The sequence below is a fragment of the Dysidea avara genome, chromosome 2, assembly GCF_963678975.1.
Source record: "Dysidea avara chromosome 2, odDysAvar1.4, whole genome shotgun sequence".
NCBI lineage: Eukaryota > Metazoa > Porifera > Demospongiae > Dictyoceratida > Dysideidae > Dysidea > Dysidea avara.
In genome coordinates, this window is record NC_089273.1 from 9,297,266 (window position 1) to 9,319,013 (window position 21,748).

Genomic DNA, 21,748 nt, shown 5'->3' on the forward strand with positions numbered 1-21,748 from the left:
TTAGCTGCAAACAAATCGCCCTGTAGAGAAAAGAAACCATCCTGTAGAGAGTTCAGCTACAAACAATTTACCCTATAAAGAGATTAGCTAGAAACAAATCATCTTGTAGAGAGTTCAGTTACACACATATCATCCTGTAGAGATTTCAGCTATGCACATATCATCCTGTAGAGAGTTCAGCTACATTTCAAGTAACACAGCAGAGAGATTAGCTGCAAATAAGTTATCCTGTGTGAAATAATTGGCATGTAATAAATATAATATACATTTTATAGTTGTAACATGGGCATGAGTGGTTTGCCAGAAATGTATTGCGATGACTGCTCTATTAGAGTATCTCGATCTTTTTGATACAAATTCAAGTGATCCAGCCATTGCCGAACCTTGTCACCGTGGGCTCCGGCCCTGCTTAGTACTACATCCATATAGATTCTATTATGTGTGATACAGTATTGAATGCTGTAGTAGTAACGTTTGAGTAGAAAATTCAGGATGCCACTGGAAATTCAGGCCTGCTTAGCCTGAATTGTTGAGAATTTTTTACCGAGGCAACTGCCTTGGTTGCCTCAATGGTAGCTACGCCACTGGATAAAAACTTGCGTAATTTTTTTCCGGAGCTTGCATTTTTTACCCATAGGTTTTAAATGCGTTTTATTACAAAAGTACTGTTGTGTGTATATTGACGGTTTTCCAAAATTCGGTCATATATATATATATATGTGACTGGATTTTGGAAAAACGATCCAAATCGCACATTAGAAGTTCCGAGATAAACGGTTTTAAAGAATTGAAGCCAGCATAACTCTCCAAGGATAGCAAGCACGCGTATGAGATTTACACAAAAGATGCATCAATCTGTTACCTTTCAAGCCACTTCCAGTACTTGTAGCTGCTTGTACAGTTTCCCGCCAAATAAGATAGAAAATCTGAGCAGTTGGACGAGCGAAGTAGTATCACGAGTGCTCACAAAGGGGTGGAGGCTGGGGGTGGTGGGGAGGGCAAAAGTTAGACCTCAAAATGGAGGCAGACCACGATTGGAGTCCAGACACGAGATTACAGGGCCGTGCTGGCTCCTTAGTGGCTGATATGTAGCAAAATCAACAGAGAACACGTCTGGCCAACATTATAAGGCTGTCCACCAGTAAACCACTGACTCTTGCCAAGCCAGGTCCTTCACAAGGCCTGAAACCGCCATTTGAGCACTCCACACCACCCAGAAAAGACGTGTGTAAAAACCAGCCTCGTGTAGTTTGAGTAGTGCTGAGGGTCAAAACTTGTAGTACGATAGTGTAGCTATCCACTGGTGGTGTTAGTTTGATTTTGCCTGATGTGCGATTTGGATCGGTTCTGTAAAATCTGGTCACATATATATAATTTGTATAATTAGATAAAATCAAAAATAGTTAAAGTATTAAAAAATCTAAAATCTGCTTTAAATCTTGATTGTGATTAAATGTTTATCTTCTTCCTGCGGTAAAGAAAAACAGGTAAGATTAAAAAGCCCTAAAGCTGGCCATAGGCCATTTGGGATATACAATTACAAAAAGAAGTGATATCTAATTCAAAACAGCCAAGCTGTAAAAAAAAGAGTGAGGCCCTAGAAAAGGCTAGTGAAAAAAGATGTGAAATCCAAGGTGGCTGCCAAGAAATGGCTGTGATGGTAGGTTAATGTTAAAAATTTTAATAATGACAATTCAAGTGAATTTTGCGCCAAGACCAAGTGGCACTAAATTTACCTGAATTGTCATTATTAAAAATTTTTACCATTAACCTGCCATCACAACTATTTCTTAGCCACCACCTTGGATTTCACATCTTTTTTCACCACAGCCTTTTTGGGGACCGCACTCTTTTTTTTAGATTTTATTATCTAGTAGATGTACATATAAATTATGTAAATACACTAACTGTAATGAAAATCGGGTCCATCCTTCTGGTAAACCATATTGCTTATCTGCTCGAGGATAAAACCTTTTATCTTTTCTTCTTCGGCTGCATTCTTCACAGTAGCACATATTGTAGCGAGCTGTGAAGTATCTTTCTATGAAAAATGTAGATGACTGTCAAGTACAGTGAAAAAACACATCTCAAAATATAACCCTAATATCATTTGATTTAAATTTGTGACCGGGCAGGGCATGTAGGCACAAACTATGTCCTGTCACATAGAAAGCAATTTCTCAGTAGTGTAAGCAGATATCGAAACTCTGTAACTTGTAATATAAACCCACTTAAATATTGCAAAAGGACTAAAAATTTTGCATAATGGTATAAAATTTTATGAGTCATGGAAATTTGAAAAGTGGCAAATATTATGTGCCCACATGCCCTGTTTCCACAGGCCAAGTCACATTTTGCATAAGTATGTACGTACATATGTATAACTTCAAGATACACTGACTATTGGTGTTTTAAAATTGAATTCAAAACTAGGTGTCCATGTATCAAACGGTACAGTAGTACCGTTTAAGTAGGAATTGCGGTGAAACTTTCATGTGCCGCCCAAAATTTTGCCTTTAAAAATCATCCTAGAAACATTTTACGTGACAAAAATCACCTTTACGTAATAGTACTAGTCTATATAATACATTAAATATAGCAAAACATTAAAGGTGGCCAGATATAGAATTTAAAAAAAAATCGCTCAAAACTTGAATGTTAGTCTCACTGACTGCCTCATTGACCACAGTTGCAAGGCTAGAGGCCAAACGAAGCAGCGTATGGTCACCATTTTACGTCGCAATAACGAACTCACCAGTGGCATGTGCCTTTTGGGGTTCTGACAAGTGTAGGTCCTCTGCACCTTGTCTTTTCTTTTATCTTCAATCAGGCTGCTTGTCTTCTTCTTCATCCAACAAAACCATATCGAGGTGTTAATTTTCCGTATCAACGCTTTCTTTCAGCAGCATATTTAGATGCCATAGAATTATTTCAGAGCTGGATTTCAGAAGTGCTTCAGTCCTGGCGTTACTATGAGAGGTACACTTGCTAGATATCTGTAACTTCACGATTGAGATCCAGTTCATAAGTTTGCGATCATGCCCACTAGGGACCCGCTGATTATGCTGGTATAATTATAGGTGCCTGAAAGCATTGAGCATAATGCTAGCATAATAGAAAGAATATTTGAGCCATACTACAAACCCTTGATGGTCAAAATACATATCACAGAAAAAGATCGATATGCTCTAATAAAACAGTCAATAACTCTAATAGAATAATCAGGCAGCTGACTGTTCTATTAGAGTGTATCGATTTTTTCTGTCACATGCATATTTTGAAGAGCAAAGATGTTCTTTAGCCACTTATTATGTGCCCATAACTACATATTTATTAGTAAAACATAAGAAATGAGGTATAAAGCGTGAGTATAACTGATTTGAGCATATAAAATAGGTAAAATTTTTGAGCAGTGCAGCATAGCATAATAGGTAAAATTTTTTGGCATAATAGGCAGGTCCCTAATGCCCACCAAATAAAGATCTATAATAGTGAAAGAGTACTGAGACCTGACCTCTTAACAATCTAGCTAGCTATTTACTTAACAATAAACCAGATCACCTCAGGTCTAGCTAGCTGAACACCCCTTGGTTGACTTGAGATATACTCTAATGCAACAGTAACTCTAATACAACAGTCATGTATGATAGAACAGTTACAAGTTACATTGATATGGTAGATATAGTTATTTTGATAAGAAAAAGAAGCAAGCACAGTATAAAATTAGTATTATTGTTCTAAAGAAGACAGGTACCCCTCAGCAACAGCAAGGTTGATGGCTGGAGGCACATAGGGATGCTTGGATCTAGAACGTGATCCCCTGATACACATTACTGAAGAGCGCAACAATAAGAAGTCCAGGCTACAGCGAAGCCTGCCCATCACCACAGAATATGGGGAATTCCACTTCTCATTGAGCAAATGGGCAAGACGTTTATAAGTGATGGTATCTGCCTTTCTCATACTTACAGATGCGGAAAATAAAAGTGGACTAATACAAGTTACATTGTAGCTAACTGTGCTACAACAACAACAAAAAAACTAAACAAACTAGTATTTTAAAAATTGTCAATTTAAAAGTGAAGTAGGTATTTATGCAAAAAAGTGGTGAAACAAGAGATGAATGATAGTGTTACAGCATAGCTCAGTGGGAAAGTCCCTACTTTGGCACATTAGCTGTTCAGTGGCAAAGTAGGGACTTCCCACTGAGCTATGCTGTAACACCATCATTCATCTCTTGTTTCACTACTTTTTTGCATAAATCCCTACTTCACTTTTAAATTGACAATTTTTAAAATACTAGTTATATATCAGTACTCATGATAGTGAGATATTTGATCAGTAGACCACAAAACTAGAAGCACATACATACCTTTATTAGTATGTGGCTACTATTAATGTTGGGAGTAGGACTAATGGTCCTTGACTACAATTCCGTCCTAAGATAGTGGCTGGGTTTAGTCAGTATACAGGTTCACACAGTCGTACCACAGTACTTTCAGCATTCTCAACATCCTTTCTAACTTTCTAATGGTATAATACTATTAACGTAAGCACCACACTAGTGAAATTTACCAACCAAACCTAATGGCTTGTAAGTGACCTGTCCTTGTTTGTGATCATATTAGCAAAAAGCTGTCTAGTTCGCACAACTTTCAAATGCCTTTTATTTTCCTAACATTATCTGCATTGTCCAAGGAATGGTTTGCCAAAGTTGCAGTCAATTATGGTGAGTAGTTCTGGAATTACAGCGCTAGACAGTAGAAAGAGCAAGGAAATCGATTTATACTAAAAATGCCACAAACAAAATAAAATAGGAAAAGCGTCTCTGCAATCAATGCAGTCCCCACAAAAAATGGTAGACGATTCGTGCGCCAACTATCAAATACTGACTTGAAACACAAGTGGCAATTACGCTTCATTTCATCTATTTTCAGCCTGTTACACAGTGTTACAAACGAAGAACAGTATCAGAAGTGACTCTGCAATCAATCCAGTTGCCACAGAAATACAGAAAATTCCCGTTCACAAATGTTGGGAAATCATACATCGCACTACTGCAAATCTACACCTTAGGCAGTCAACAAAAAGGAAAAGGGACGCAAAGAGGACAAAGTAAAGTCCATGATGTATCCATTGTACATACTGCATTATGCAAAAAGGCATACCTCGGATGAAGCAACATCAAACAGTGAAAAAATTAAGCCCGTAGTCTTAGTGTTATGGAGTTATGCTTGTCTGAAGGCAGGCAGGCAGGCAGGCAGGCAGGCAGGCAGGCAGGCAGGCAGGCAGGCAGGCAGGCAGGCAGGCAGGCAGGCAGGCAGGCAGGCAGGCAGGCAGGCAGGCAGGCAGGCAGGCAGGCAGGCAGGCAGGCAGGCAGGCAGGCAGGCAGGCAGGCAGGCAGGCAGGCAGGCAGGCAGGCAGGCAGGCAGGCAGGCAGGCAGGCAGGCAGGCAGGCAGGCAGGCAGGCAGGCAGGCAGGCAGGCAGGCAGGCAGGCAGGCAGGCAGGCAGGCAGGCAGGCAGGCAGGCAGGCAGGCAGGCAGGCAGGCAGGCAGGCAGGCAGGCAGGCAGGCAGGCAGGCAGGCAGGCAGGCAGGCAGGCAGGCAGGCAGGCAGGCAGGCAGGCAGGCAGGCAGGCAGGCAGGCAGGCAGGCAGGCAGGCAGGCAGGCAGGCAGGCAGGCAGGCAGGCAGGCAGGCAGGCAGGCAGGCAGGCAGGCAGGCAGGCAGGCAGGCAGGCAGGCAGGCAGGCAGGCAGGCAGGCAGGCAGGCAGGCAGGCAGGCAGGCAGGCAGGCAGGCAGGCAGGCAGGCAGGCAGGCAGGCAGGCAGGCAGGCAGGCAGGCAGGCAGGCAGGCAGGCAGGCAGGCAGGCAGGCAGGCAGGCAGGCAGGCAGGCAGGCAGGCAGGCAGGCAGGCAGGCAGGCAGGCAGGCAGGCAGGCAGGCAGGCAGGCAGGCAGGCAGGCAGGCAGGCAGGCAGGCAGGCAGGCAGGCAGGCAGGCAGGCAGGCAGGCAGGCAGGCAGGCAGGCAGGCAGGCAGGCAGGCAGGCAGGCAGGCAGGCAGGCAGGCAGGCAGGCAGGCAGGCAGGCAGGCAGGCAGGCAGACAGGCAGGCAGGCAGGCATGCAGGCACGCCAAGCCAAGCCAGCCAGGCCATTATCAATAGAAAATTCCATAGATTTTTTTTGTAACAATCTATTGGAAGCACTTAGAGTTGTACTGAAGGCACTTTTGGACTTGGTTATACCTAACCAATACTGCCAAAGTGTCAGGATGGTATTGTGAAGCTTGTTTTCGGTTGATATTATTGGCCAGAAAACCCAAACCTCCATGATCCCTGATATACAGTACTACCATACTGTATGATAGTTAAAAAAAAACTGTGACCTGTTGAGTGAAAATTGCCTGTTTTTTTGTAAAAATCTCTTTTGCCATATGTGACCACTTCAACAAAAACCCGACTTGTTCGCACAAACATGCATATTGAGAAAAACGAAATTTAAAAATAATTCGTAAAATTACGCATGCTACAAAGAAAAATACGCAGGTTTTTATCGGGCCAGTACTCAAAGAAGGAAGACTCAAATCGATTAAACCTATATACCATCTTATTCGCCTGCTCATGGAGAGTTCGAAAATCTTAGTTTTGTTTCTGTAGCTTCAACGGTATGTGTGTCACGTGCATTTGTTTACGATGTGGTAAACGTAAACAAGATCGTCATCGTTTCTTCTACCAAACCGCTTTCATATCCATATGCACAAGTGTCTATAGGGATAACACTATACCTTGGCTGATGTGCTGATCCATGGTGAACATTTTAAGCCAAATTGCAACATTGTAGACTAATCCAAATGGAAGTTATGACTGTGAATGTAAGCGTGTGTAGTTTATTTTCAGTATAGTTGCTGTACAAATCGATTATCTTACTCTTCCTACTGTCTAGTGCTATAATTTCAAAACTACACACCACAGAATGCTGAACTTTGGTGATCCATTCCTTGGACACTGCTAATAATGCTGAGTGACTTAAAAAATTAAATTGTGCAGGTTTTTGCTGAGACAGTCATATATAAGCTTATTGAAATATACTTGGTAAAAATACGCATGCTACATAAAATTTTATGCATGTTTAAATTTTACACATGTTTTAATTGCTCCGCTACGCACTGAAACAAAGTTCAAATCAATAAAATCTATATGTGACCTGGCCTGAGAAAACAGTATATTATGGCACAAACTACACCACATCACACTGCAGGTCATATCTCAAATACTGGAAAAAATTCTGAGCAAAAAAAACAAAAAAGGTTGTTGTGTACATTCCTTTAATACCATACCTGTTTCACTGCCCATACAAAAGTCTCAATAGTAGCAGTGAAATTTATCCCGTATTTCACTGGTAGCAGTGAAAAGGTTGTAATTGCAATTTCATTGGCTAGAATTTATGTTAACAATGTAGCGCCAATTAGTGTTGATGCGTGTTTAGTACATAGTGACAAATTGCGTACATGGCAATGCTAATGCACAGCATGCGTATGTGCAGTGAGTATGTGGGAATAGCATGGGTAGCAGTGAAATTTGGGATAAATACCACTCTTGTTGTATTGGAAATTTACCACTCTTGTTGTATTGGAAATGGTAAATTTCCAATACAACAAGAGTGGTATTTATCCCAAATTTCACTGCTACCCATGCTATTACTAGTACAAATTCCATTTTATTACTGTTCTTTTCTACAGTAGCTTGAAACATGCCATGCATAGTATGCTTTAATACAAATGAGATCTCTAATATCACCAAGTAACAAGTAACATCCTGGCATATTAGAAACCTCCTTGAGTTGGTTAAAAACCTGCCGAGTAGTTCATTCATACATCAAGCACATTCACTGTGTAATGTTTAGTTTAAATGTATTTAGACCTTTTTTGTGGTGGATTTGGTGGTGTTTGGAGGTGTCTTAGTTACTTAGACTCTTTTCATGTTTACTTAGACCCTTTTCATGTTTATTACGTGCACTTGAATTGGTAGCATTAGCAATGCATCACCACCTAAAAATTAATTTTAAACCCGTAACTGTTGTTATTGGTGGAGTAATGGCTTGTTTCTACTAATGAACGCTACATTTCTGTGTTACAAGCAGCTGTCAACAGTGGTAAGTACTACAACTACATAAAGGGCCTAAATAACTTAGACTTCACACCACAGGTTCACACCACAGGGGTCTAAGTAATTTAGTAACCCTCAGGCCCCCTGTAGTAGTAATTTCGCTTCGCTCAGGCGCCATCCGGTTACTAAATTACTTAGACCCCTGTGGTCTAACTATTACTTATAACCTAGTTATAAATGTGACTGAGCCTGCGAAAGCAGGGAATCTGGGCACATGATTTTTGTCTACTTTTTCAAACTTTCTTGATTCATAACTTTTTATACCATTGTGCTGTGGCAATGAAAATTTTAGCCCTTAGTAAGCCGTTAATTGGCTTTATGAGACAAGTTACAGAATGCAAATATTTTGTTTGAGCACTGAGATATGACCTGAAGTGTGATTGGGTGTAGTTTGTACCCACATTCCCTGTTGTCACAGGCCCGGTCACAAATGTTGGTTTATTTTTTGATTGTGGGTTTCAATTTATATACTGTGGTTACAATTAAATGCTGAGCAATGTTCTAAGTTGGTTAGGAATGATTCCCTCATTAGTTCCTTATGGTTTAGAATCCTTGATTTGCTTGGTTTCGCGAGCTCCCTAAATCCATGAAGAATCACTGTCTGGGTTTCTAACCTATACAAAGAAGGACAGCCAAAGTTTCAACCTTTATGGTGAATGGTCTTGGAGTTATAGTGCTAGACATTTGGAACAGTAATAAGTTCGATTTGCACAGCAACAATGAGGCAAATAAATTACAGGTGCTTAAATAATCAATCATAGCTCACAACTAAAGAAGACTACGAAGATGGGACTTGGCTCAATCTGCTCACCATGAACTGACAAATTCATTAAGGTATCTAGCTTCTCCTGTACTTCTCCATGTGGACAAATTTTCAACTTAGAAATTATACTTTATTTCTTCTCCATTATAAAAAATGCCCATAACTTATCAGCCATTTGCTGTACAAGCACGGAACAAATAGATCACAATTTTAAAATGAAATAGGGATCTGCGTATGCAATAAAAAGTAGTGAAATAAAGGATGATTGTGATGGCATTACAGCATAGCTTGGAGGAAAATCCTTACATTGGCATGATATGTGACCTAATTTTAGAAAACCTTCGATATCCGCACGATTTTCAAAATGCATTTTATGTGTTCTTTGTTTTCTACAGGGACAGAGGAATGGACTAGCTAAGTTCCAGCAGTGTTGGAAATACAGCACTAGACAGCTGGGTGAGCAAATAAATTGATATGTACAGAAGCTATCGAGAAAAGAATCTACAGTCACTTACATAAACCATGATAACTTACTAATACAACGGCATACCGAATTGAATCTTCACTCATTGTGTTCGCCATGAATTTGTGCATCCACCAAGATATAGTTTTTGCCCCAGGCATGCTTCTGTGCTCAAGAAGGAAGGCAAATTCACTGAAAAATGATCGTCGGTAAATTCTTTTGTCACCGCAACGTAAACTAACGCCTGTAACTTCGAAATCCTTTCATGTATGGAAATGAAACAAAGATTTTTGTACTCCCTACGAATAGGCGAACATGATGATTCCCAGGATTTATCCACTGGAGGCTTAATTCACCCACCAGTGAGGCAATAAAAACCTGTGTAATTTTTTTTCTGGAGCTTGCATTATCACCCATAATTTTTAAATGCGTTTTAATACAAAAGTACTGTTGTGCGTATATCGACGGTTTTTCAAAATTCGGTCACATATAACAATGATTTTGGCAAGTGCAAAAGTAGAAATTTTCCTCTTAGCTATGTAAGTATGCTGTAGTTTCATCTCTTGTTTCACTACTTTTTATTGCATAGATCCCTACTTCATTTTTAAATTAAGAATTGTTTTGAAATACAGTATACTAGTTTGTTTATTATTTTTGTGTTATAGCATACACTTACATATGACTGTTCCATTAGAATATTATACATAATTATACAACCAAGTACTAAGAATAATACAAAATGTGGTTAAAATTACGTCACAAATAATAATGAATAAATAAATGCGACTGGGCCTGTGATAATAGGGCATGTTGGCACATGATTTTTGCCTACTTTTTAAAAGTTTCATCACTCACAACTTTTTGTACCATTATACTATGACATTGAAATTTTCAGCTCTTAGTAAACGGTTAATTGGCATCATGATGCAAGTTACAGAATGGAAATATACTTTTCCAGAACTGAGATATGACCTATAGAGTGATGGGGTATAGTTTGTGCCCACATGCCCTGTTTTCGCAGGCGAGGTCACAAATAATGTTTGAGAAAATTACAAAGCCTAAGACTTCGCACTCACCGGGAATAGAATCCGTGTTGAACGAAGAGGCAACCGTATAATGGGAGGGAGTTTTCATGGAGGTGACAGAAACCGTACGACTATTCTATTTAATACTGATCAAAACAACTACCATGTGATGCCCACTACAATGCAGTTAATCGACCAGGTGGATTCAAACAGCAATTTAGACAAACAAACTACTGATCATGAATTGTTGCCAGCTGGCACACCAAGTCTCAAGTCGTCATGCCAGCTGCCAGTGGATGTGCTCCACGCAAAGGAAAGTAATTATGCAGCCACGCCCAACACAAAGTTCACCATGCCAGCTGCACAAGACCAGGAAAAAGATTAATAGCGGTATGTTTGTATGTTTGTATTATTTTATACTTACACCTGGCTTGCTAGATTGTAGTTGGCTTGGCTACCTCTAGTGTTTGTAAATGTATTGTAAAGAGCATAGTAAGTTGTAAATTTTACATTCTCCTGGCTTATGGATAGCTTGTCTGTCTCCCTTTATTGGCTTGCATATAGTTTTGTGTATCACCTGCATTGTATCTCCTGTATTGTGTATCTCCTATTAGCCTCACCACCGTAAATTCAATTTCATCTTGTAGTATATCATGTTATTATTTTAGGACATATGGCCCAGCACATAAAAAAAATGCAAGATAACAGTTTCTAGTGAAATACCCTGCTTCTTTTTTCATTGACGTCTGCTCTTGAAAATTTCAGCGGCCGTGCATATCTTAATCCAGTACCCTGATTCATCCTCATTAAACAATATAATTTTAGGACTGTTTAATGGATGTATAAGCTTCACTGTTAGCAGGCATGCATGACTCATGAGATTCAATACCATAGAAATGAGAGCATACACTTGCACCTCAACTTGTGAGAATCATGCAGGAGGGGCAGTGACAATACATTATGTGGTCTTCCGTGGTCGGGTATTCAATATAATGTAATAGTAGCAGGCCCTCACAATTGTAATTGCATATATCACTTATGTTTACTGTATGTGTGTCTTTTTCATCCACACACACTGTGCTGGTACATCCTCACATCTCCATGGTTGGATAATCACTGATTCTAATTGCATACTAATACATCCCTTATGTTTATGTCTCATTCATTTCCTCTAGAATTGTATTACTGTGCATTTTTCTACCTGCACACACTGTGTTGGCCATGTACTATTTGTACATGCCCTTTAGAAGGTTGTCCCATTGGTGATTGTACTTGGTTGTATTTGCCCCGGGCCTAGTTATACAACCAAGTACTAAGAATAATACGAAATGTGGTTAAAATTACGTCATTAATAATGAATGAATGAATAAATAAATAAATAAATAATGTTTGAGAAAAATACGAGGCCTAGAGACATGAACTAAGTGGGGATAGATTCACCCGTGAATGAAGGAACAACCATATAATAAGAACGCCTGTTCGTGCTGATGACTTTACTGTACGTGTAATTCTATATAACGCCCAGCACCACACCCTTGTTTAATTAAAGATTGCTCGAAGTAGAAGATTAGTAAACGTCCGCGGAGTGACTACAGCTGAGCCAGAGGCCACCTTACACGTAAACAACAACATTACAAGTATGTTTAAATGTTTGTAACTGTGTATTTTGTATGCAGGATAAGCACTCCAGGCGCCATGCAGTGAACAACCAGTTGATGACCAGTTGGGATACCAGCTGATGCGCTCGTAAACAACCAGCTGGAACAGCAAGGTAATGAGTAATGTATTATTTGTATCGGTAGTTGTATTATACATTTTCATCCTTCATCTGGCTTGCTAGCGGCTGGAATTATTTTCCACTCGGCTTAACTACTACTCTACTGTGAGTCTGTAATAGCTAAACAAGAAGCCGATGCAGTGCTGCATATACAACAATGTGTAACTAACTCATGTATGTTGTGCATGATTGTATGCATAATATTATAGACTGTGATCACTGTGCCAATGCCACACCGCTGATATACTGGCACATCACCACTGAATGGCCTCTAGTTAAAACAGTCTGTTGTGCCATATTGGCTTGATTGGGATCAATTGCTAATCGTTCCTTCACCATATCCCTTGTTCTGCATAGCCTCACTTCACTGCTGAGTCATCTTCAGACACACGTCACACCTACAATATATAGTTACTTTCAGTATAGCTTGGTTTTTGTGTAGGTTGCGTTTTAGTATTGTGGTTTTCTGATGCCAGTTAAACTCCCTTGCCTGTGTTCATATGCCTATGTATCATTTCCACCGGTACACGCACACTGCTCTGAGTGTTGCCTATGGCACTGTTTATACTTGCTCAATGGGTAGGTTGCAACGTTGGTGTATGTACTTGGTTGTATGTGACGCGGTCCTAGTAATAATAATAATAATATAATCACCTCATGTTAATGAGTGTATTACAATTGGAGGAAGGGGAGGAAGGGAAATAAAATCATTATCAATTAAAGTACATTCAAATCTTATCCTTAAAATCAACTGCAATCAACAATATGTGGTGTTTAATTGTTCTAGAGCTTGAATGTAGGTAGAAAGGTAGAAGCTAAATTTGTAAGGATCTACATACATAGACTGCTGGCCACATGACCATTGTATTAGCTAGAGTCAGCCTGTCATCTTCTATTCCTTATTTTCACTGTGCATAGCTACAGCTAGATCAATGAAGAGGGTGAGGTCATTATGGCCAAGTAAGTACGGTACAGCTCAATTATAACTTCACACTGGTATGGTACTCCATGCATGATAGCATGCATGATTACATGTGGAACTGCACCTAACCAGTCAAAAAATCAAGACACATGGTAGTGTGTTGTGTGGCCCAAGAAGCCGGCATGCCACACTGTGAATATATTGACAGAAAGAAAATATGTTACCTAATTTGCACAATAGTACTTTTGTAATAAAGCACATTCATAAACAATGGGTAAAAAACACAAGCTTCAGAAAAAAATTATGCAAGTTTTTATCTTCTTGCTGCTCGGTGAATTGATACTCCAGTGGATACATCCTGGGCATCATCATGTTCCCCTATTTATTGGGAGTTCAAAAATCCTTGTTTCATATTCATACAAGGTGAGTTTCTGAGATACGGATGTTTGTTTATGTTGCGGTTCTAAAATTAGGTCACATATGATTTCCATACATACATAGCTCTGTGATTCATTATCTGATTGGAACCAAATTTGCTACAGAAATGTCAACCAAGTAGGGGGGGTCTCCATACCAAATTTGAAGAAAATCGCTCCAGCCATTTCCGAGATATGAGTGGCCAAATTTTTGTTTTAAGTTCTTCGGTTTTTTCTTCTCCTTCTTCTTTTCACATGCTTTGCAAAATCTGCCATAAAACATCAATGCGTGCTCCAATCGGGCTGAAATTTGGGACAGTTAATTTAACCGTATAAGGACCACACTAATTTATGCAGTGCCTACACTGAAAACCCGCAAGTTTATGAAGTTTGCACATTCTATTACTTAGCAAGTTTGTAGCATCACCAAAACCCCAGGAAGTAGTGAATAACTTACCATTTTCAACTAACAAAGTGATTTGTTAAGACTTGTGATGATCTGTCTGTGATGTGATCTGTTACAAGCCATCAATTTACCCCTTTTAAAGAATGCCATTATGTGATCTTGTATATCATTAGATGCATCTCTAAAAGAAGAGCACCATGAAGTTTATTTCAGCTCAATACAAGCAACAAGGCGAAAGATGTGGACGTATTTGTACAAGGTTAGTTTTATTGTTGTGTAAATATAATATACTTATAATCAGGAGGTTAGTTCTTTCCAGTGTAGTTTCATGTAATATATTGGCATTGTATATCAAAAGAATCGTATATTAATGGAAAAATTATTATAATGGCTTCACATAAGCTTATATTTGGATGTAATATTATGACAGCGGTCCTTAAAGGGTTAAAGGGCTCAATACAGTGGATCTCAGTACCAAGTTTGGTAGGAATCCAATGAACATTCACATTATATGACTGATTATTTGCGTAAAAAAAGGTCGAACTTCTGTCATGCCCACAGGGTAAACCCCTAGAAGGAATGAGCTGCAAATTGTTATGTAGATGGAGTAACCATCTTAGGAGTGCCTTTTTGTGGTTTGAAAGGAATCCAAATAATAGCCATTGAGATATGGCACAAAACCTAACCCGATATGTGACTGAATTTTGGAAAATCACCCATATGGGTGCACGTGAAATAATTAGAATTTTCATGTTTAGTGGATTGCAAATAAGAACAGGGCACAGTTTTAAATATATTTCAAGAATTTTCTTGTAATTTAAGGCATTGAAGATGGCTTACATCTATTAACAAGTAGATTTTCACTATAAAGTTTGTGATTTGATCATTAAATATTTTAGGTGTCAAATGCGCCCATATGGGTGATTTTCCAAAATTCGGTTACATATTAGTGTTCATGCCTACTAGGCAAACTGCTTAGAGCAATGGGCTAAAAATTGGTATGTAGCTGGAATAATCATCATAGAAAGACCCTGCAATAGTACAGAAGAATTGATGTACAAACCACTTAATTATCATTCGAAAACGAACTATGTGCAGCAAAAGCGAGATCGAGATACTCTAATAGAACGGCCATCCTAATACAGCATTCAGCTGATGAGATACTCTACTAGAACAGTCACTATGCAGCTACAAATAAATCGCTCTAGCGATTCAGATCATTACAAGTCACCCTGGAGGGAGAACAGCTTGAAGCCAATTCACCCTGTAGAGAGTTCAGTTACAAACAAATCACCTTGTACAGAGTTCAGCTACAAGCAATCAAGTCACCCTGTAGAGAGCTCAGCAGGAAACAAGTCATCTTGTAGAGAGATCTGCTACAAACAAGTCACCCTGTAAAGTTCAGCTACAAACAAATCTCCCTGTTAGATTAGCTAGAAACAAGTCACTCTGTAGAGAGATCAGCTAGAAACAAGTCACCCTGTAGAGAGATCAGCTACAAACAAATCACACTGAAGAGAGATCAGCTAGAAAAGGTTACTTGCAGAGTGGAGAGTTTAGCTATAAACAAATCACTATGTAGAGAGTTCAAGTTACCCTGCAGAGAGGGATTAGCTAGAAACAAGTCACGTAACTTGTACAGAGTTCAGCTACAATCAAATTACCCTGCAGAGAGTTCAGCTACAAATAAGTCACCCTGTAGGGAATTCAGCTACAAACTTGAGAGAACAGCTAGAAACAAGTCACCCTGTAGAGAGATCAGCTAGAAATCAGTCACCACGTAGAGAGTTCAGCTAGACACAAGTTATCCTGTAGAATTCAGCTACCACCCTATAGAGATCAGCTACAAACAAGTCACACTGTAGAGAGATCAACTAGAAAAGTTACCCTGTGGAGGAATCAACTAGAAATAATTCACCCTGTAGAAAGATTAGTCCGAACCAAGTCATCATGTAGAAAGTTAAGCTACAAACAAATCACCCTGTAGAGAGATCAGCTAGAAACAAGTCACTCTATAGAGAGAGCATCTAGAAACAAGTCATCCTGTAGTGAGTTCTATCAGCTACAAACGAGCCATCCTGTAGAGAGATCAGCTATAAAAAAAATCACACTGTTGAGAGATAAGCTGGAAACTTCAGCTGCAAACAAATCATCCTGTAGAGAATTAAGCTACAAACAATTCACCCTGTAGACCGATAAGCTAGACTAAAGTTACCCTGTATAAGGTTCAACTACAGATTACCCTGCAGAGAGTTCAGTTATAAACAAATCTGCAGAGAATTCAGCTACATACAAATCACCCTGTAGAGAGATTAGCTATGACATCAGCTAGAAATAAGTCATCCTGTAGAAAGATCAGCTAGAACAAAGGCACCATGTAGAAAGTTCAGCTCCAAACAAATCACCCTGTTAGATCAGCTAGAAACAAGTCACCTTGTGGAGATATCATTCACTCTGTAGAGAGTTCAGCTAAAAGCTAGTCATCTTGTAGAGAGTTCAGTTATGAAAAAATCACCCTGTAGAGAGATCAACAAACAAACAAACACACTGTAGAGAGATCAGCTAGAAAATTTTGCCCTGTAGTGTAGAGAGTTCAGTTACAAACAAATCACCCTGGAGAGAGATTACCTAGAAACAAGTTACCCTGTAGCGAGTTCAGCTACAAACAAATTACCCTGCAGATAGTTCAGCTACAAACAAATTACCCTGTAGAGGGTTCATGAGCTACCTTGTAGAGAGTTCAGCTACAAACTAGGGAGATCAGCTAGAAACAAGTCACCTTGTATATACTGAGTTCAACTACAGTTCAAGTCACCCTGTAGAGTGTTCAGCTAAAAATATGTTTCAACTTGTGGAGAGTTCAGCTACAATAAATCACCCTGTGGAGAGATCAACTAAAAAAATAAGTCACCCTGTAGAGAGATCAGCTAGAAACAAGTTACCCTATAGAGAGTTCAGCTACAAGCAAATCACCCTGTGGAGAGATCAGCTAGAAATGATTCACCTTGAAGAGAGATCAGCTAGAAACCAGTCACCCTGTAGAGAGTTCAGCTAGAAACAAATTATACTGCTAGATCAGCTAGAAACAAGTCACCCTTGAGAGGGATCAGCTACAAACAAGTTACTCTGTAGAATTCAGCTACCACCCTATAGAGAGATCAACTACAAACAAATCTGCAGAGAATTCAGCTACATCCAAATCACCCTGTAGAGAGATCAGCTGCAAACAAATCACACTGTAGTGAGATCAGCTATGACATTAGCTAGAAATAAGTCATCCTGTGAAAAGATCAGCTAGAACAAAGACACCCTGTAGAGAGTTCAGCTGGAAACAAGTCACCCTGTAGAGAGATAAGCTAGAAGAAGTCACCTTGTAGAGAATTCAGCTGCAAAGAAACCACCCTGTAGAGAGTTTAGCTACAAACAGATAACCCTGTAGAGAGTTCAAGTATGAACAGATCACTCTGTAGATATCAACTAGAAAAAGTTCACCCTGTAGAGAGATCAGCTAGAAACAATGTACACTGTAGAATTCAGCTATCGCCTCATAGAGAGATCAGCTAGAAACAAGTCACCATGTAGCGAGATCAGTTAGAAACAAGTTAACCTGTAGAAGGATCAGCTATAAATCAGTCACACAGAGTTTGGCTACATACCAATCACTCTGTAGAGAGTTCAGCTACAAATACTTAACAAGTCACCCTGTAGAGTGTGAGGCTAGAAATAAGTCACCCTTTATAAAGTTCAACCACACTTTAAGTTACCCTGTAGAGAGTTCAGCTTAAAACAAGCTACCTTGTAGAGAGTTCAGCTACAAACAAATCACAGTGTAGAGACATCAGCTACTTACAAATCACGCTGTAGATAAATCAACTACAAAAGGTTACCCTGTAGAGACATCAGCTAGAAATAAGTCACCCTGTAGAAAGATCAGCTTCACCACATAAAGAGTTTAGCTACAAACAAATCACCCTGTAGAGAGATCAGCTAGAAACAATTCATCCTGTAGTGAGTTCAGCTACAAACAAACTACCCTGTAGAAAAATCAGCCACAAATAAATCATATTGTAGAGATATCAGCTAGAAAAACTGCAAACCAATCACCTGTAGAGAGTTCAGCTACAAACAAGTCAGAGAGATCAGCTAGAAAAAAGTTACCCTGTAGAGAGTTCAACTACAAAAATTACCCTGCAGAGAATTTAGCTATAAATAAGTCACCCTATAGAAAATTCAGCTATGCACAAATCTCCCTGTAGAGAGATCAGCTGCAAAAAATCACCCTATAGAGAGTTCAGCTAAAAACAAGTCACCCTGAAGAGAGATTAGCTAGAAAAAGTTACACTGTGGAGTGTTCAACTACAAACAAATTACTCTGCAGAGAGTTCAGCTACAAACAAATCTCCTTGTAGAGAATTCAGCTACATACAAATCACCCTGTAGAGAGATCAGCTGCAAACAATTTACACTGTAGAGAGATCAGCTACAACATCAACTAGAAATAAGTCACCCTGTAGAAAGATCAGCTAGAACAAAGGCACCGTGTAGAGAGTTTAGCTACCAACAAATCACTCTGTAGATAGAAACAAGTCACCCTGTACAGAGTTCAACTACACTTCATCAACCTGAGTTAAAAACAAATAACCCTGTAAAGAGTTCAGCTATAAAACCAATCACCCTATAGAGGGATTAGAAATAGTTACCCTGTAGAGAGTTCAGCTGCAAACAAATCACCCTGTCAAGATATCAGCTACAAACAAATCACACTGTAGAGAGATCAGCTAGAAAAAATACCCCTGTAGAGAGTACAGCTTCAAACAAATCTCCCTGTAGAGAGTTTATCTACAAGCAAGTCACCCTGTACAGAGATCAACTAGAAACAAGTTACCCTGCAGATCGCCCTATAGAGAGATTAGTTTCAGTTACAAATCAGAGAGATTAGTTAAAGCAGAGTTCAGCTACAAACAAATCATCGTGTTAGATCAGCTAGAAACAATTAGTCATCCTTTATAGAGATCAGCTAGAAACAAGTCGCCCTGGCCTGTAGAGGATTCAATTACAAACAAATCATGCTGTAGAGAGATCAGCTACAAAAAAGTCACCCTTTAGAGAGATTAGCTAGAAACAAGTCATCCTGTAGAGAGATCAGCTAGAAACAAGTTAGCCTGCAGAGACTTCAGCTACACACTAGTCACCCTGTAGAGAGATTAGCTAATTTACTCTGTAGAGAGTTCATACAAATCACCCAGTAGAGAGTTCAACTTTAAACAAGTCACCCTGTAAAAAAAATCTGCTAGAAATAAGTCACCATGTAGAGAGTTCAGCTACAAATAAATTATCCCGTAGAGAGTTCAGTTACATAGAGAGTTCAGCTACATTTCAAGTCACCCAGTGGAGATGTAGAAAAGAAATGGCATGTAATAATTCAAAATTTATATAATTGTGACCAGGCCTGCGAATATAGGGAATGTGGGCACAAACTACATGCCATCACGCTACAGATCATATCTTAGTAGTGGAACAAAATATTTCCATTCTGTAACTTGCATATAAAGCCAATTAAATGCTACCTAAGAGCTAAAAATTGCATTGCCATAGCACAATAGTACAAAACGTTATGAGCAATGAAAGTTAGAATAAGTAGGCAAAAATTATGTGCCCACATGCCCTGTTTTATCAGGCCTGGTCACAATTACTGATAAAATCAAAAATAGTTAATAATTATATAAAAAGTCTTCTTTGAATATCTTTCTTCTTTCTCTGTAGTAGAGAAATATAACACAGGTTTAACTTTAAATAACCCCAAAGCCAGCCATAAGACGGCTTTGGGGTATACAAATACAAAAAGAAGTGATATCTAATCCAAAACAGCCAAGCTGTAAAAAAAAAGAGTGCAGTCCCCAAAAAGGCTATGGTTAAAAAGATGTGAAATCTAAGATGGCGGCCAAGAAATGGCTAGGTTAATGGTAAAAATTTTAATAACAACAATTCAGGTGAATTGGTACCACTTGATTTTGGCACCTAATTCACCCGAATAGTCGTTAATAAAATTTTTACCATTAACCTACCATTGCAGCCATTTCTTGCTGCCACTTTGGATTTCACATCTTTTTTCACCATGGTCTTTTTGGGGACTGCACCCTTTTTTACAGCTTGGCTGTTTTGGATTACTGTAGATATAATTTCCATGTAAAATTTATCCACGCAAATGGCAATGATAAATATTAAATTGTGTGCTGTGAACTCATGAGTTATCTTCCAAGGCCGAGAGATTTGCGAAGCTACATAAGTACTTTGTGAGTCATCTCTACTGCAGCTATTAACATACAGCTGTATACAGTGTAATATAACAGTATAACAATATATCAAGACACACGGTAGTGTGTCGTGCGGCCCAAGAAGCCAGCACGCCACACCGTGAGTATATTTACAGGAAGAAAGTAAATGCGATTTTCACATCTTTGTAGCACCGTGATTCCTTATCCGATTGCATCCAAAGTTGCTACAGACGTGCAGGCTAGATAGGGGAGTCCACATTCCAAATTTAAAGAAAATCGCTCCAGCCATTTCCGAGATACGAGCAGCCAAAGATTTTTTTCTTGGTTTTTTTCTTCTACTTCTTTTTACGTACTTTGCAAATTTGGCCATAAAACACGAATGCGTGCTCCAATCGGGCTGAAATTTGGCACACTTAAAAGGCTCATTAAGGCGAATCTCAGTACCACGTTTGGTAGGAATCCGATGAACATTCACGGAAGTATAACCGATTATTTGCATAAAATAAGGTCGAAGGTCTGTCACACCCACAGGGTAAACCGCTTTAAGGAATGAGCTGAAAATTGCTATGTAGATGGAGTAACTATCGTAGGAGTGCCTTTTTTTAGTTTGAAAGGAATCCAGTTAAAGGCCATCGAGATATGACACAAAACCCAACCTATGTCACAATTACGCGATCGATTTTTATGAACAAAAAAAAAACTATTAGTTTTCATGCCTACCAGGGGAACCGCTTAGAGCAGTGAGCTGAAAATCGGTGTGTAGCTGAAATAATTATCATAGAAAGTCCTTGCAGTAGTACAGAAGAATTGGATTACAAACCACTGAGTTATGATTCCAAAGCCAACTACGTGTAGCATATGCGAGATCGAGATACTCTAATAGAACAGTCACCCTAAGAGAGCATTCAGCTACGTTTATAACTTACTCCATTATAGAATTATATTGCATTGCAAGTTATTCTGTAGGGAGTTCAGCTACAAACAGTTAATCTTATAGACAATTCAGCTACAAGCAAGTCACCCTGTAGAGAGTTAAGCTACAAATATGTAGCTGTAGAGATTCAGAACATCATAAGTCACACTGAAAAAAAATTCAGTTATAAACAAGTCATCCTGTAGAGAATTCAGCTACAAACAAGTCACTGCGTAGAGGGTTCAGCTACAAAAAAGTTACCCTGTAGAGAGTTCATCTAGATCAGCTACAAACAAGTTACTTCATACAATGTTAAGCTACAAGTAAGTCACTCTGTAGAGAGTTCAGCTACAAACAAGTCACTCTGTAGTACAAAAAAGTCACCGTGTAGCTGGAGAGTTCAGCAACCAATCAAAAAAAAAAAACCACTCTGTAAAAAGTTCAGTTTTACAAACATTTTATAACTCTATAGAGAAAGTTATAACTCTATATAGAGAGATCAGCTACAAAACATTACCTTATAGAGAGTTCAGTTACAAAGAAGCCACTATGTAGAGAGTTCAACTGCAAACAAATCACCCTGTAGAGAGTTCAGCTATGAACAGATCACCCTATAGAGAGTTCAG

General features: G+C 39.2%; 1 protein-coding gene across 1 annotated transcript in view; it reads right to left on the reverse strand.

The window, feature by feature from the left end:
- The window catches only part of LOC136243089 (neuralized-like protein 4), a 222,273-nt gene that overhangs the window by 107,251 nt on the left and 93,274 nt on the right, over positions 1-21,748 (reverse strand). The window contains exon 4 of the mRNA XM_066034606.1: positions 1,909-2,041. Coding sequence (XP_065890678.1) covers positions 1,909-2,041 — 133 coding nt within the window. The remainder of the gene's footprint in view (positions 1-1,908; positions 2,042-21,748) is intronic.